The 17,628-nt window shown below is 44.6% G+C and overlaps 1 protein-coding gene across 1 annotated transcript in view; it reads left to right on the forward strand.

The window, feature by feature from the left end:
* LOC143828993 (cyclic nucleotide-binding domain-containing protein 2-like) overlaps positions 1-17,628 on the forward strand; it is a 51,016-nt gene that overhangs the window by 5,538 nt on the left and 27,850 nt on the right. Inside the window, exons 2-4 of the mRNA XM_077319200.1 lie at positions 9,794-9,837; positions 12,160-12,282; positions 14,476-14,529. Of these exons, the coding sequence (XP_077175315.1) occupies positions 12,196-12,282; positions 14,476-14,529 (141 nt within the window). The 5' untranslated portion in view covers positions 9,794-9,837; positions 12,160-12,195. The remainder of the gene's footprint in view (positions 1-9,793; positions 9,838-12,159; positions 12,283-14,475; positions 14,530-17,628) is intronic.

A 17,628-nucleotide genomic window follows, 5' to 3' on the forward strand; every position in this document is an offset into this window, starting at 1 on the left:
ACAATGAATAAAATGAATTTTAATAGTGAAAAATGTAAAGTTCTGCATTTAGGTAGAAAAAAATCAAATGCATCACTATAGTGAGACTTGTCTTGGCAGTAGTATGTGTGAAAAGAATCTGGGGGTCTTAGTAGACCATTAAATATGAGTCAGCAGTGTGACTCGGTAGCTAAAAAGGCAAACAGGATTTGGGGCTGTATTAAAATAATTATAGTGTCCAGATCATGTGAGGTAATGTTACCACTTTACTCCTTTCTGGTTAAACCTCCCTTGGAGTCCTGTGTTCAGTTCTGGGCACCTCAACTGAAGAAAGATGTACAGAAACTGGAGCGTGTCCAGTGGTGGGCTACAAAGATGGTGAGGAGTTTAGAGGCCAAGTCGTATGAGGAAAGGTTGAGGAAGCTTGATCTGTTTCACCTGGAGAGAAGACTACTAAGATGTGATATGATAACCATCTTCAAGTACTTGAAGGGCTCTCATATAGAATAGAGCAAAGTTGTTTTCTGTTGCCCCAGAGGGTCAGACCAGAACCAGTGGGTTGAAATTAATTCAAAATAATTTTCGGCTAAACAGTTCATGATAGTTAAAGCAGTTCCTCAGTGGAATAGGTTTTCTCAGGAGGTGGTGGGTTCTCCTCCTTTTGACATTTTTAAGCAGAGGCTGGACAGAAATGTTGATTTTATGAATTTAGGCAGATTGGGAGTGAGTGGGCTGGAAGGGATGTGCCAGTCTTTGTCTTTTGTGGCCCTTCCTTGCATACCCGGGGAATTGCTGATTCCTGCTGTGGGATGGTATGTGAATTTCCTCCAGGCCAGGCTGGATTCTAGAGATTTTTGGTGGTGAGGGGTATCATTTGGGCATGAAATTAGGGTCACTTTGGGTAGGTAGGTAGTTGTGAGTTCTTCAACTTTGCAGGGGTTGGACTAGATGGCCCTGGAGGTCCCTTCCAATCCTGTGAGTCTATAAATCACTTAAGGTAAAGGTATTCCCTGTGCAAGCACTGGATCATGTCTGACCCTTGGGGTGACGCCCTCCAGCGTTTTCATGGCAGACTCAATACGGGGAGGTTTGCCAGTGCCTTCCCCAGTCATTACCGTTCTACCCCCCAGCAGCAAGCTTGGTGCTCATTTTACCAACCTCGGAAGGATGGAAGGCTGAGTCAACCTTGAGCCGGCTGCTGGGATTGAACTCCCAGCCTCACGGGCAGAGCCTCAGACTGCATGTCTACTGCCTTACCACTCTGTGCCACAAGAGGCTCTTATATAAATCACTTAAAAGGTAAAGGTATCCCCTAATGGAAGCCAAATTAAGCAGGAGTCCAGTGGCACCTTCCAGACTAACAAAATGTATTCCAGCCTCTGTTTTTCTTAGTCAGTGCTCACTTCATCAGAGGCATAAAGTCTTCTTCTGAGGCAGAGGCATTTATACTAAAAGCTGAAGATAACAGCAGGATATGGGGAAAGGTCTGTTACCCAGGAGGGACAGTTTCGAACTCTCTGTTATCTGCAGCTCTGGTATGAATGTGCACTTTAAAGCATCAAATGAAGTGAACTCTCACAAAGACTTATGTGGGAATGATTTTGGTTAACGTCTAGTTTTTGAGGCAGATGAAACTGACTTGAGAGGAAGGTAGCTTCCCACGGCGTGTGGTTCGGTCCCACGGTTGCCTCTGCGTTTCCCAGAGATTGCGGAATGTATTTTAAGCCACAAACTCTCTCACACCACTTTCCAGTTTCCGAAGCTATTGTTTCTGAAAAAGAATGTGTTTCTCATATCAAAAGCTTTGGAAGGGATTCTCTGCATTTCACATCCAATTAGATGTAACAATAACCACTACCTTAGCTGAGTGATTTTTTAAAAATCTTAATGAAAAGATTAGATTAAATTTCTCAAGCATTAATTGTCAGAAAGCTTCCTATACATTTGTCTTGAGAGGCCATGTGCCTCTGGAAGCAGATGATAGGAACAAACAAGAAAGGATTGCTGTTGAGCATACCTGCTTCAGAACATTCTAGATGGACTGTTAGTTGGATCCAATAGAACTGTTTCTATGTTCTCTCAAGGAAAAGAATGGAATGTAGATTTTCTTTCTTGAGATTGTCAGTGGTTGGTTCTAGAACAGTTGGTTCTGATCCTGCCACAAGTGATCACTGTCACAGAACTGAAGGCGTGCAAGAGGAGGCAACCACAGGCAGACCCTTGTCATGAGTGGGAGGGCCAATTTTCTCACCGCTAGCAGACTATTCATACGTCCTTGGCTTAGTGAGTGATGTGAAGAAGAAGAACTCCTTCAACCTGGAATAAGCCTTTTCTAACTTTGAGGGTGGTGGATTTGCCTGTCCTTTATCAAATCTTTCATTAAGGTTAAGTTTAGATGGAACATCCTGTCTGGGGCATTGATACCCTGTATTCTTGATGCTTGGGGGGGGGGCACAGTGTGAGGGCTTCTGGAGTTCTGGCCCCACTGGAGGACCTTTTGCCACTCTGTGACGACACTGTGTATTGGGCTGGATGGGCCATTGGCCTGATCCAGCATGGCTTCTCTTATGTTCTTAGGTCTGCCTAGTGATAGAACTCTGGGTTCATTCCCCTCTACTCCACATGCAACCAGCTGGGTGATCTTGGGCTACTCACAGTCCTGTTAGAGCTGTTCTCACAGAGCAGTTCTGCCAGAGTTCTTTCAGCCTCACCTACGTCACAGGGTGCCTGTTGTGGGGAGAGGAAGGCAATGGTTGTAAGCTGTTTTGAGACAGCTTCAGGGAGTGAAAACTAGAGTATAAAAACAATTCTTCTACATATGCTCTCTGGGCTGGGTAGCTCAGTGCTTTACTTTTCTTCTTCTGATATATTTGTTTTATCAAAAGAGTTGAACTTTGATGTTATGGTTCATCTTCGTGGCTTCTGTGCATTCCCACATGGGGTACTGTAAAGTCACAGGCCGGCTTTGGAGAAAGAACTTACAAGCTGAACTTCTAATAGAAATCTCCCACGAGTGCTAGCTCCTCCCCTCACAGGGAGACTTTCCTGCCTAAGGTAATGCGATGTGGGAGGAGCTAGCACTCTCCCCTCAGTCTTTTCTTTGCCACTGAGGGGAGAGAACACCTTTGCAAGTGCTGTGAACTTACCTCGCAACACATTCAACAAATGCCCAGACATCATCTGCGGCATTTGCAGCAGGTCTTCCGATCCGGGACATCTACAGAACAGCGTTGTGGTCCACTCCAGGTACCTTCATATGTCATTATTCCCTGGATGTGGATGCTGCAAAGGAAACTACAGTAGGTAGAATAAAATCATAAAATAATAGAGTTGGAAGGGACCTCATGGGCCATCTAATCCAACCCCCTGCACTATGCAGGACACACATCCAAATTACTCATCTACTGTAACCTGCCACCCCCTTGAACCTTCACAAAATCAGCCTCTCCGTCTGATGGCTATCTAGGCTCTTTAAAAATTTCATAGAATCATAGAGTTGGAAGGGGCCATAAAGGCCATCTAGTCCAACCCCCTGCTCAACACAGGATTAGCCCTAAGCATCCTAAAGCAAAAAAAGATGGAGAACCCACTTCTTTTGAATTAATTTCATCCCATTCGTTCTGATCTGGAACAATTCTGCTCCATCCTCCATATGGCACACTTCCAGTTTGTTAATATCCCTCTTCAACTGGGGTGCCCAAAACTGAACACAGTACTCCAAGTGAGGCCGAACCAGAGTAAAGTGGTACTGTGACCTCCCGTGATCTGGACATGATACTCCGTTTGATACAGCCCAAAATCTCATTTGCCTTTTTAGCCACCGAGTCACACTGCTGGCTCATGTTCAATGTGTGGTCTACTAAGACTCCTAGATCCTTTTCGCACATGCTACTGCCAAGACAGGTCTCCCCCATCTTATATTGGTGTATTTGGTTTTTCCTACCTAAATGCAGAACTTTACATTCGTCCCTATTAAACATTTTATTCAGTTTAGCCCACTTCTCGAGCCTATCAAGATCATCCTGTATTCTGTTGATGTCTTCAGTTGTGTTTGCTATCCCTCCCAGTTTAGTATCATCTGCAAATTTAATAAGTATCCCCTCTAATCCTTCATCCAAATCATGTATAAATATGTTGAACAACACAGGCCCCAGCACAGATCCTTGGGGTACTCCACTTGTCACTCTTTTCCAAGAAGATGCTGAACCATTAACAAGTACCCTCTGGGTACGATTTGTCAACCAGTTACTGATTCACCTGACAGAATTAGGATCCATACCGCATTTTACCAACTTGTCAAAAAGAATATCATGTGGAACCTTATCATCAACTTTAGTGAAATCGAGATAAACTATGTCCACGGCATTCCCCTGATCCAGCAAGGTAGTCACTTTCTCGAAAAAAGAGATAAGGTTGGTCTGACATGTTCTTGCGAAACCCATGATGAGTCTTAGAAATCACAGCTCTCAGTTCCAGCTGCTCAAGGACCGAGTGTTTGATTATTTGTTCCAAAAATTTTGCTAGCTACAGATGTCAAGCTGATGGGTCAATAATTACCCGGATCCCCCTTTTTCCCTTTCTTGAAGATGGGAACAACATTTGCCCGCCTCCAATTGTCTGGCACCTCACCTGTTCTCCAACAAATGTCAAAAATAATGGACATCTACAAGTTCCTTTAGAACCCTTGGATGCAGTTCATCAGGCCCAGAAGACTTTGTTTCATTTAAAGAGACTAGATGTTTGTGGACTGCTCCAACAGTGATCCTAGGCCACCATTCTCGTCTCCTGTGTTGTTACGTTTTTTCCACATTGATCACTATTTCCCTCACAAGAGAAGACCAAGGAGAAATAGGAGTTAAGCTGTTCAGCCCTCTCTTCATCATCCATTCCTCTTAAATAAAACAGTAAGGCCACTGGAGGCCATACCTGTCCGGGATCGGGGCCATCACCAATTGGCCCCTCAACCAGACTAACAACCAGTCTAGCCAGCCAGCCAGTCGAGTGCAGGACCAATTGGCATGCGCTTTGCGCCTGCTGATTGGTCCCTCATTTGACTGGCTGGAGCTCCAGCCTGTCAGGAGGCATACAGCGCTGCCAAGTCCGCTCCAAAGCCGAATCCCGCCCCCAGGACACGGCCACCGTGACAGCTGACTGCCTGAAAACCCTCACTGCCAGCCCGAGGGAATGTGCGGGCTGGAGCCTCGCTCAAGGATGGTGGCCAAATGGCCAACGACCGGACCCCGCCACAGACCAGCTCCGCCCCCCAGCGAGCCACCGCCGGCTCACCAGCCCGTCCCGCCACTGTGGAGAACAAAATGGGCCCATGCCCTGGGACCCCTGCATGCCCGCCCACACGCTCACCTCTGGAATGCCCCACGTGACACGGTGAGGGCTGCCTTCGCTCCTGTGATGAAATGGGCCCAGGTACCGTGGTGGGGAGGGCCCAGGAACAGAAGCCGACACCTGGGAGGGGCCGGGGGGGGAGAAACCTTCGCTGCGGGGACAGGGCTACCCTGCTCCTTTCCCCACGCCCAACACCGAACCTCCGGGGGGGGGGCGCCGCCAGGGGGCCACACACTGCCAGAAGGCTCAAAGGGAGCCTGCAACAGGAGACAACATGCTAGCGCCCATTGTATTGCAATATACAATGGGCTTTAAATCTAGTCTGTTATAATTTCACTTTCTTGTACTCGCAGTGGTCCTACAGTGTCCCTATTCTTTTTCTTGCTTGAAATATAACTAAAGAAGTGGTTTTTGTTATGTTTAGCATTTCTTGCTAGCTTAAGCTCATATTGATATTTAGCTTTTCTAAAACCCCTCTACAATTATTGGTTATTTGTTTATACTCATCCTTGGTAATAAGGCCTTCCTTCCATTTCCTAAATGTCTCTTTTTTTATTCCTCAAATCTTTTGACAACTGCTTCTGGAGCCAACTTGGCTTCCTTAGGCTCCTTCCATCTTTTCTTCTCAAGGGAATTGTTTGTGATTGAGCCTTCAGTATTTCACTTTTAAGAAACTCCCAGCCCTCTTGGACTCCCATCTCTTTACGTTTTTTTGACCACAGGACTCTACACAATATACCTTTAAATCTGTGAAAATCAGCTTTCCTGAAGTCCCGTCTATACGTACGACTACGTAAAGGTTTTCTCTTTCCCACAATTGAAAATTCCAAAAGCGCATAGTCACGGCTACCAAGTGTGCCCACTACTTCCACCTCATCTACCAGTTCTTCCCTATTGATGAGAATCAAGTCTAAAATAGCATAGCTCCTGGTTCCCCTCTCTACTTTCTGGGAAATGAAGCTGTCGGCAAGACAAGTTAAGGATTTAATGGAGTTTACATTTTTAGCAGAGTTGGTCTTCCAACAGATATCTGGGTAATTGAAGTCCCCCATGACCACTGTTTCCCCCTTTTTTGAAAATTGTGTAATTTGGTCCAGCAGTATCTCATTCAAGTCCTCTGACAGGCTTGATGGTCTATAGCAGACCCCCCACAATAATACCATCTCATTTCCTACTCTTTTTATATTTACCCAAATACACTCAACTGAACTTTCATGCTCGGGTACCTGTATTTCTTCACAAGTATAAAGATTCCTAACATATATTGCTTCACCTCTCCCCTTCTTTTCTTGTCTGTCCCTTCTGAATAGATTGTACCCTTCAATTTTAGTATTCCAATTGTGAGTATTATCCTACCAAGTTTCTGTGATTCCTATTAGGTCATAGCCCCCTTCCTCTATTACGACTACTATTTCCTCCTGCTTGTTTCCCATACTCAGTGCATTAGTGTAGAGACATCGTAATCCATCCTTTGTGTGCCTCATGGTTTTGGTTTTTGAACTTCCTTGTAAGCTAGTAGTTCCCTGCTTATGTAACATTCCCTGTAGATTTGAGATCTGCTCATGTTCAGATCCTGCCATCACACCAAGTTCTGAATTTACATCTCACTCCCCCTTTGTGTCTAGTTTAAAGCCCTCTTCACAAATTGTACAAGGGTTCTCCCAAAAATACTTTCCCCGTCCCTTGTAAGGTGCACGCCGTCTCCTGATAATAGCCCTTCATATTGATATCATTGACCATGATCCAGAAATCCAAACCGTTCCCGTCGACACCATTGACATAGCCATTTACTTGCATAATTTTCTCTCTCTTCCTATGCCTCAGCCACTTACAGGAAGGACTGATGAAAACACATTACCCTCCTGTATTAGGTGTTCCTGATTTTCTCTTGATAGATTTCCCTCCTCCTACAATGTAATCAATCGTTTCTCTACTCCCTGGACCTTCTCCTCCAGCAGAGCCACTAATTTGCACTTGCTGCATTCGTAAAAATTGTCCCCCTGAGGTAAAAAGACAAACATTCCACAGATGGTACATGTCACTACGCAACCTTCTTCAGTCATCATGCCACTTTGATTCATCTGAACTGCTCCACAAACAGTCCTACACTTCAGTGAACCTTCAGTTTGATCCTCAGGTGAAAAGCCAACAGCCAAGAGTCTTATAGCTCCTGCTCTTGGCTCTTTACAGAGTATTCTGGTTTAATCCAGACCCCAAGAGTCCTTTGGGTTTTGTTAGTATTGCACGCACCTTTGGTGCACGCCTCTGGCAAGCAAGAGTCTTTTATAGGACAAAGGCCTACTAAGCAGAGGGCGGAGCTAGTAGTCAGCTCCTGAGATAATGCTCTCCTTCTCCCAGCTCCTCCAAAGACTGCTTCCTCTGGCAAGCAAGAGCCTTTTATAGCACAAAGGCCTACTCAGCAGAGGGCGGAGCTAGCAGTCAACTCCTGAGTCAGTTCCTGAGATAATGCTCTTTTTCTCCCAGCTCCTCCAAACACTGCTTCCTCTGGCAAGCAAGAGCCTTTTATAGTACAAAAGCCTACTCAGCAGAGGGCGGAGCTAGCATTCAGCTCCTGAGATAATGCTCTCCTTCTCCCAGCTCCTCCAAAGGTAAAGTGGTCCTTCAGATAATCCTCTGTTCTTAGCCCACTGCCACCTCCTTCGGTGAGTGATCTTGTTAATCTCCCATGTGAGAACATATAGAAGCCACAAAGATGAAAACATGGTTGCATTTACCTGTAACCGCTGTTCATCGAGTGGTCTTCTGTGCATTCACACAACCCTCCCTCCTACCCTGCAGTGGGCTGATGATGATTGCTGATTGCCTGGCAGCAGCAAAGGGGTCTAGGACTGAGGGGAGAGTGCTATCTCCTCCCACATCATGTGACTTTATGTGGGAAAGTCTCCCTGTGAGGGAAAGGGCTGGCACTCTTGGGAGGTTTCTAGAAGTTTAGCTTGCAAGTTCTTTCTCTGTAGCAGGCCTGCGACTTCGCAGTACCCCATGTTTGAATGGACAGACCACTCTATGAACAGTGGTCACAGGTAAGTGCAACCCTGCTTTCCACAACAATATTTTCAAAACAGAAACATAGAAGAAAGATTTTCTGCATGTCCTACTAGGAGTGATTTCACACAGAATTGCATCGGGAACTAATCAATCACAAATCGCTCTGGTGTAGAAGCACCCTAGTATAGGATCAAAGTATAGTGACCATGAATGTTCAGTTATCCACAGGAACTCAGTAACTGATCTTAGGAAAAATCACTTTTACCTCAGGCTGTTGTTCAATATGGAGATTATATTATCCCTCTCTGTGGGAGTTGTTATAATTATTAGAAACTGTGTCCCTTTATTTTACAATAGAAACTGCTGCTGTGAAAAAAAACTTGGTTTACCTTAACTCTGGTTGCTATGATCATTCAAATGTGCACCACTCTAATAATGCCTAGTTGGGATGCATCATGCTGTCATCTGAAATGGTGGCTTGAAGCTAGTTTATTGGCCAAAGTTTGTATGTCTTGTGAGTGGGGCCTTCCTGATCTTGGCTTGTGTTCTGAACACATTGGATAATGCAGTTTCAATGTACTTTTGCAGCTGGGTTTTCCTGTGCAGAACAGGATACTCTACTTCTAAAGTGCACTGAAAGTGCATTATCCAACATGTGCGGAATGGGCCCTGGTATCATCATTGCCACCATTGCCCAAGACTTCAAAATCTCTCTCACCTTTCACGATCTCCCTGAAAAATGAGCCCAGCATTTGTCAATGTCTGTCTGCTAGATGAAACCCTGGTTTTCATACAATAACTGCAATTAAAGTGGTTTTGTGACCAAGCTAACAAATTAGCTGCCTCCCCTGTCTGAATGTTAAAAATATGCACTATCTGCCCACATTCAGATAAAGTGAAGGTTTCTGTTGCTGGAATGAATTCCTTAATAGGGTTGCCACTCTCAGCCTAGTTTGAGTGTTGAGGAGGGGACATGTGGGGGAGGGTCAAACCATAGAGTTTCCACCAATACCTAGAGTTACTCTACGTTGCTTCCGGAGATCCTACCAGAAGTGATGCATCAGTGCGGCCATCACTACACTAACCTTTCAGCCATTAATGAAAAACGGGAAAGTGTTCAGGCTAGATTTTATCCCCTTCCTCAGTAATATGCTTTCTGCAGCCTTCGTTCTTCCTGCTCCATAGTTGCAGAGGCACAGGGACAACTGATGAATGCAAGGTTCTTCTGTGTTCCATAAATCATTTTATATAGTGCAGTATCCTATTTGGTTACCCGTATTTAGGCTGGAGGTGTTTTGTAGTGAATAAACACTACCTGAATGGGTTATAACCCAGGTAAGGATTCCTCTTTTTCTTCCTTGGAACTATAGCTGGTAAGGCATAGGCGTTCATCCGCATTTTCATTGTATGCTACATACTGGGTTTTAAACAAACTTGAATTCATGCATATAATTTTGTTTTATAGGATATAAACGAACTAAGCATGTTCAACAACATCATGGAGCTAAGGTATGGCGCCTCCCTCCTGCGCAAATTAGGGTGCCAGGTCCCCTGGGCATTGGTAGGGGATGGGTAGGGTTCAGGGTTGCCAGATCCAGGTTGGGAAAGTGGAGCCTGGGGAGAACAGGGACCTCAGTGTGGTACAGGGCCACAGAGTCTACCCTCCAAATTATTCATTTTCTCCAGGGGAATGGATCTCTATAGTCTGGAGATGAGTTGTAATTCTGGGGGGGATCCCCAGGTCCCACCTGAGGTCTGACATCCCCAGTACAAAGTGTTGGATCTAGTCTATCAGCATAGTGGAGGGAGAGGCATTGTGTGAAAAGAAAAGGAAGGTCAGCCCTGTCCTCTAAGATAGGCACACAAGAGCTCACATAGGGGGTTTGGTCATAAGCAGGGAACGTTACTGAGGGCAGCCCTTTGAAAAACCCTGATTTGTATCAGAACTTTTACATCCAGTGGACATGCAAGGGACCTTCACTTGAATATAGATGTTGGCTGAAAAAGGGAAGCCAATACAGGCAATGGAAAATAGAAGAACAGCTGCTTCTGTGGAGTGTGGAGGGCAGGGTACACCTTCCCTGCCACAAATGTCTGGCCTTGAAGAAACTGCAATGCTGTATGCAATGCTTCTTAAAGATGATCTATCGCCAACTCCCGTGTTTTTCACCAAATGCTTGTTTTAATGCATTCAGTCTGTAGCTTTGGAAAGCTTATTTGACAGCAAGATAATCATTAGTGGTATCATTGAGGGTAGTCATCCAGAGCATAACAAGACTGAAAAAATGAATCAGAAGCCAGGGCTTTAAAATTTAAATCCTAAGAACACCTCCCCTTGAATGGCATTCTAAGCAGACCTGCTAAGGATGACTGTCGCAATTCATACAGAAACACGGAGGGGTGAACCCTACACCCTATCCCACCACTGAGCAAAGTTGGAAGCTTTATCCTGCTAGGAGCCTTCATACAACCAAAGAGACTCTTCTTTCACCTGAAGAGCCACTTAAGTTGGGAGGGAGTCTTGGATTGGAAGAAGACTAGATGGAGGATGGTTGGATCCACCCCAATACTGCATATGTATTAGTAGATAGGATAAGTCTATCCTATCTAATATTATTTGACACATTTACTGCTCCACAAGTACAGGCTATTAACAGGAAGTTAGGATTTTATGGTAAAGCAAAGAATACAGGATGTGGAAAGACAGCATGATTTGAATAGAATCAATAATCCACTGTATGACGCCTCTCTTCTAAATAGATTGTCTCTTATGCCCTATCTTTCTAATATTGATAATTCTGAATTTAGAAGGGCATTTACATTATTGCGCTTTCCCTCTACCCATTATCAGCATGGGTAGAGGGAAAATATAATAAGCTTCCACCCCAGGAACAAACTTGCTTATGCCAGGACAGTAACATTGAGAACACCGAACATGTGATTTTTGATTGCTGTATTTATAATCAATTTCCCAAATGTTACCGAGGGCAGCTCAGGAATTACTGTATTCTATCTTTATCGACTTAAGGGCTACTTCAAGACAAGCCAAATTAAAGGAACTCATTTTGGATAAAAATAAGAATTTATCCCATATTATTGCCAAATATGCAAGGCTAGCAATTAAATGTAGAAATGCCTAAATATGTAAAAGGGTTAGGATGGATTTATTGAATACATGAAATATTTTGGAACTTTTAATCTATCTTATATAGTGTTTTACTGTTTTGTATTTTGTACTGGTCGTTGACCAAAATAAATGTATCTATCTATCTTAATTTCTTAGGGGATAAGTCAGAGGTAATGCTGGTGGGAAAGCCTGATGTCTTGAAGAACAATGTCCTTTCCACTTTTGATGGCATTCTGTTGACCCTTGCTGACTCAGTTAAGAGTCTAGAGCAAGGGTGGCCAAACTGTGGCTCTTCAGATATCCATGGACTACAATTCCCATGACCACCTAAACATCTGGAGAGCCACAGTTTGGTCACCAGTGCCCAAGATTCAGCGTTGCTACTAAAGGCACAAGTTAAAAACAAGCACACAATCCTACTTGGTGGCCCCTCCCTTGACTAAGAAAGCCCTCCCCCCCCCCCCACACACACAAACACATGCTTGCCATGCAATCCATAAGGAAACCATGAAGCTGGCCTAGGCTGAATTCTTGCCGTGCTGAAGTTAGCCTTGTTCATCATGTATAATTTTAAGCAGTCGTAAGTCAGTGTTGTCTCTGGGTTCTGAACTGGGTGCTTCTCTCTCTCTCCCTCCCATATGAGTGGGACTTCCTCCAACCCACTGACCCCTGTGATGTTCTGTTTTCTCGGTGTTCTTCCAAAGACTTTTCGGAAACTCATTTGGCAACTTATTCTGAGGATGAGAGCGTGCAAATTTTTCCGGAACGGGCTGGGATTCTCAGGCTTTCATCTCATAGAGCAAGAATATCGCACGGATATTGAAGAAGTAAGGAATTTTACAAAAATGAATGTTATTGCTTTTGTTTAATATAATTCATTAAGGTTTATAGTAAAAGAAGAGAAAAGAGAGTCTATAATCCAACATTAATCAAAATTTTCTAAGAAAAAGTCTCAATGTTATTCTGATAGTCCACCAGATTAGTCAGTTTTACCATTATAGCAAACTCCTTGAGCTTCTCCAGCCATAGATCCTAATCAGGCCAGTGTTGTTGCTTCCACCTCAAGGCAACTTAAAGCCTGGCTGCAGTTGCAGCATGAAAAAAACCTCTTGCAAATACAGGTAAATTGACAGGAAAAATACCTAGCTCTAGCTCTGCAAAGAGCCTCTTGTGGCGCAGAGTGCTAAGGCAGCAGACATGCAGTCTGAAGCTCTGCCCATGAGGCTGGGAGTTCAATCCCAGCAGCCGGCTCAAGGTTGACTCAGCCTTCCATCCTTCCAAGGTGGGTAAAATGAGTACCCAGGTTGCTGGGGATTAAACGGTAATGACTGGGGAAGGCACTGGCAAGGCCACTCTGTATTGAGTCTGCCATGAAAACGCTGGAGGGCGTCACCCCAAGGGTCAGACATGACTCGGTGCTTGCACAGGGGATACCTTTACCTTTTACGCTAGCTCTACCTGTTTTACAAGACCACCCCATGTGAAAAAGTGAACCTGTAGCCTCATCACATTTCTAACAAATTCCATCAAATGGATCCAACATTGTTGTCTGCTGCTTTCATTACTATCCTTTTTGCATTTCGTAAAGTGGGGGTGGTGACCCAAGACCTTAGGGCTTACATCACTGCAGACTCAAGACTGTTGTAAGGATAACCTGGAGATCTCTTTCCCCCCCCCCCTCTCTGTTTATGCATCCAGGGATGTACTGCCGGCTGCAATATTTTGCTGTAGTAGATATTAAGGAATGTCCAGCAGGGGGCACTGTATTCTCTCTTGCACATTATTGTGCAATTTTGTGCTTGTGAAGTAGTTCTAAGCCTTATCTTATTCATTATGCTCCCCACCCCATCTCAGGTCTAGAGTTCTCAAGCTTCAGGTGGGGCCTGGAGTTCTCCTAAGACTTTAATTTTAATGGTAGTAGAGAAGTAGATTTAAATGGGTCTAAGGCCCTATTTTTTGGGTGGTACAAGGAAGAACCTAGAATAAAATACTCTGATAGTGTCCGAACTACAGAGATCAGTTCCCCTGGAAGAAATGGCAGCTTCAGAGGGTAGATCTTATGGTCAGTCATAAAGATCACATCACTGCTGAAGATCCACCCCTCCTAAAACTGTGCTATTGGCAAGTCTCTCCCCCCCCCAATCTCCAAGAATTTCCTTATCTGAAGTTGGCAGCCCTATCTTAGCATATGGACATATGTTCTTATCTTTATACAGAGAGTGATTAAAATGAGGAATTCATTGCCAGACGACGTAGTGATAGATACAGGAATAAACAGCTTGAAAGGAGGACTAGATAGATTTATGGAGGATACATCTGTGAATGGGTACTAGCCATGGTGGCTGGGGGTGGGGGGGACCTCCACATTCAGAGGCACTAATCCTGTGAATCCCAGAGCCAAGAGGCAACAGCACCTCGGCACCTCTATGCCTTGTTGTTGGCTGTCCAAAAGAAATAGTTGGCTACCGTGTGGGTCAGGAAGGATGGTGGACTAGATGGACCACTGGTCTGATCCGGCCAGGCTCTTCTTATTTTCTTCACATGCCTAGTTACCAGATTGGGACTAAACTGACAATTTTAATGGATTTCCATTTCCGGCTGCAGACCACTCTTATGTCATTCCTCAGAGCTCCCTGTCTGCCAGAATCAGTATTTCATGGAGTTCTGTAGACCGCCATGGAAAGGTGGGGGAGGCAGAACCATTCTGTGACTGGAAGGCCTGAGCCTTGAGCTAAAGGGAAAAAAATGTGGCATAAACATTTTAAATACGTACATGTGTAAATGTTATTCAGAGGAGTGGTAGAATAATTGTAGGATCCAACCCACTATCTGTACAACAAACCTCATTCATCTGATTAAATTGACTCAGCTCTACAAATGGCTGGGACTCAATACACTAGTAAAGTCTTTTTAAAAAAGCCGATCTGTGTAATAAAAGTATTTAAAGAATAACGACTTCTGAATCATTCAAAATTGACTGTTTGTAGAATTTCTAATGGTTAATTCTCTTTAATTTTTAGGACAGGACGTATTACAATGTTACATTTGACTACCATGAGTTCAGCGTCTCAAAGGTCTGGACAAGTTGTCTCATGTCGTTATTTTCATCTATAGCCAGGGAAACCAAGGAGATTATTACTCAGTGGTTCAATATAGCCTTTGTCTTATTTTATTATTGGTGAATGTGGAAATATGAGCCATATGACTATGAGAGTCTTTGATTTCTAAATAAGCAAACTCCTTGATTTGAAATTTATTTTTTAGAAATGCACGCATCTACATTGGAGACATAGTCAGAACTGACCCACAAAGCATATGGTAGGAACTATGGGGGCTCAATAGGGCTCCCCTCCCCTGGGAATTTGAACCAGGTACAGAAAGTAATAATATGAAGATAACAGACCAGCCATCAAGAGATGGGAAGACATGGGAATTAAGGATATCAAACTGGGAGGGGAATAGAGGGAAAAAGGGAGCAGCGGTGTCGCACATTTGGGGAGGTTAACATACATAAAATACAAGAGCAGGAAATCAACCTTGGATGTCAGAACAAAAGCGTCTGGATTATCTCAGGGCATCCCTGTAGGGCTAGACGGATACATTAATAACAGCAGAGATAAACTCATGGAAGAAATACATGGGGTTTTTTGACAGACAACGGTTGTCATTTGCCTGGTGGATGCAGACAATCTCCCAGGAAAATAATTGAGAGAGGGGAACATGGAATCAATAATGACCTTCTAAGAATCTTCCCTAATCTCTGTGTCTTCCCATATGGTCTTTATGACCTTTCCCATAGGGATTAAGGGAAGTAGCAGGAGCAGTAATCTTTATTGCAGTCAACAAGCCATACAAACACGAAACAATCATTAATGACCCACAAAATTCCAATTATTCGTCCAGATCCATAACCACAAATTAAAATGTTAAAAGCATAACATTTACACATTAGACATTAATCCAGCTTGTATTTTCATAACAGGAAACAATCACTTGGTAACAGAGACTGTAATTCCTTGGTCAAAAACATTTTTAGCTTCCTCTGATCAAAGTAGGGATGCCAGTGGGACCTGGAGATATTCCAAAATTTCAGCATGTCTTCAAACTGTAGATATCATTTTCCTTGCAGAAAATGGATTCTCTGGACGGTAGACGGTATAGCAGTGTACCCCACCTGGTGCCCCGTCCTCCCCATGCTCCTTCTCCAAATCTCCTGGAGTTTCTCCCCCAGAGGCGGAAGACATCTTGGGTGTTTTCAGTCCTCAGTTCAGGGAAGCAGGCTCACTTTTTTCCTTTCCCCGCCTTCTGAGTGGGTGTGCCCCTCTCTCTCCAGTTCTTTCCTGCCTCTTAATCAGGGAGAGCACGTTTTTTATAGCTCTGCTAGCAGGCTTAAATTCTACTCCTATTTTCTACCTATTCTAACTCTATTCTTGACTCTATCTGAATTTTCTCTTGCTTGCACTTCGGGGGTTGGTAATTTTAGCCTTTGAGGCTGCTGGAGACAACAGTTTTTTACCGCTCAGTCCTGGGACCTCCCCTGACTGTTTTCTGCGTGCTGTTGAAGACCCAGAGAGAGAAATGGCTGCTTCTCGGGAAGAGGAGTTTCTCTCTGAGGAGGACGTTGCGGCACATGTGTGGGAGGGCAATGTGCAGCTCCCTGGGCCGGCGGGCGTGTTGGAGAAGACCGCCCCGCATCTGGTCAGAGTGGGGGAGGAAAAGCGCTCTTCAAAACACTCCAGGAACACTGCCGCGCCGTCAGCAGAGAGCGTTCCCCTCAACACGGCTAGCAATGGCAACGGCCATTTTACAGCCGGCAACGAGGGAATCCAGCAAGCTCCTGAAATGGACGATTTGGTTGCTTGGAAGGAATCTACCTCGCAAGGGACAGTAAGGCCCACCGGGCATGATTTCTTGTCTTCTGAATTGTTGGAGGCCATTAATAAGTCCATTTCTAGTCAACTCCGCCCTATCTGGAAGGCCCTGGGTAACAATAGTAAGGGGAGATCTGATTCATCTCCTTCCCCTCCCCCGTTCCAGGGACTATGATTCGGACAGGTCTCATCCTTACGCAAGGCAAGGCACATGAGGCGGCAGCAATGGCACTGAGGGCCTCTTCGGTTTCTTCTATTGTTATGCGAGCAACCATTGTGTGGGCAAGGAAGATGGTTCAGCTCTTAGGAGATAAGGATAAATGCCTCCTTGAGGGTGCCAATAGGATACTGCAGGGCGTATCCTTTGCAGCTGATGCCACCTTAGATGCTGCAATTTCTAATGCCCGTACTATAGCTTCAGCTTCTGCTTCCCATAGGGTGCTTTGGCTTAGAGCCTGGCAGGCAGATGTTTGTTCAAAGGTTATAGATACAGCCTATCAGTTTCACGGGGAGAAGCTGTTTGGAGAGTCACTGGACAAGGTCTTAACTGACTCAAAGGAGAAGAGAAGGGGAATGCCTAGGTTTATTAGGAAAAACGATCGCAGGCCTTACTCTATTCCTTTTGTAGCAGTGGATCCTTTCTGAGGAGCCGACAAGATAGGAGACAGGCCTGGTCCCAGTCCAGACAGCAATCCCGGAGAGGTGGCTTTGGACAGAGGTTCTACAAGAATCAGCGATTTGAGAAGTCAGAGAGAGAGCCCAAGCAATCTAAGGACTGACTATTCGAGTGTTCCGGTGGGGGGCAGGTTACAACTCTTCACACACACCTGGTCACAGTATGTCCAAGACAAGTGGGCCATAGAAGTAGTGTCGAAAGGTTACTCAATAGAGTTCTGACATCCTACACCAGAATCCCCATTAAGCACCCGTCCAGACAAAAGAGCACGGACATTAAAGGCCATTGCTCACTTGCTACAAATAAGAGCCATAGAAGAAGTACCGTTGTCAGACCAGCAAAAAAGGTCTCTATTCAATTTTCTTCACTGTGCCCAAAAGAAACGACGATTGGAGGGCGATATTAGATCTGAAACGCCTCAATCGAGCGGTAAACATAAGAAAATTCAGAATGGAGACTCTTCTTTCAATCAAGGAAGCTATTCAACAGGGGGAGTATCTCACTTCATTAGATTTCCAAGAGGCTTATCTTCACGTGCCTATAAATCCCTCACACAAGCAAATTCTCAGATTTTGCGTAGGTGGTCATTATTACCAATTTCGGGCCCTACTATTCGGCCTAGCATC

This window comes from Paroedura picta, chromosome 2, assembly GCF_049243985.1.
Source record: "Paroedura picta isolate Pp20150507F chromosome 2, Ppicta_v3.0, whole genome shotgun sequence".
Classification (NCBI taxonomy): Eukaryota; Metazoa; Chordata; class Lepidosauria; order Squamata; family Gekkonidae; genus Paroedura; species Paroedura picta.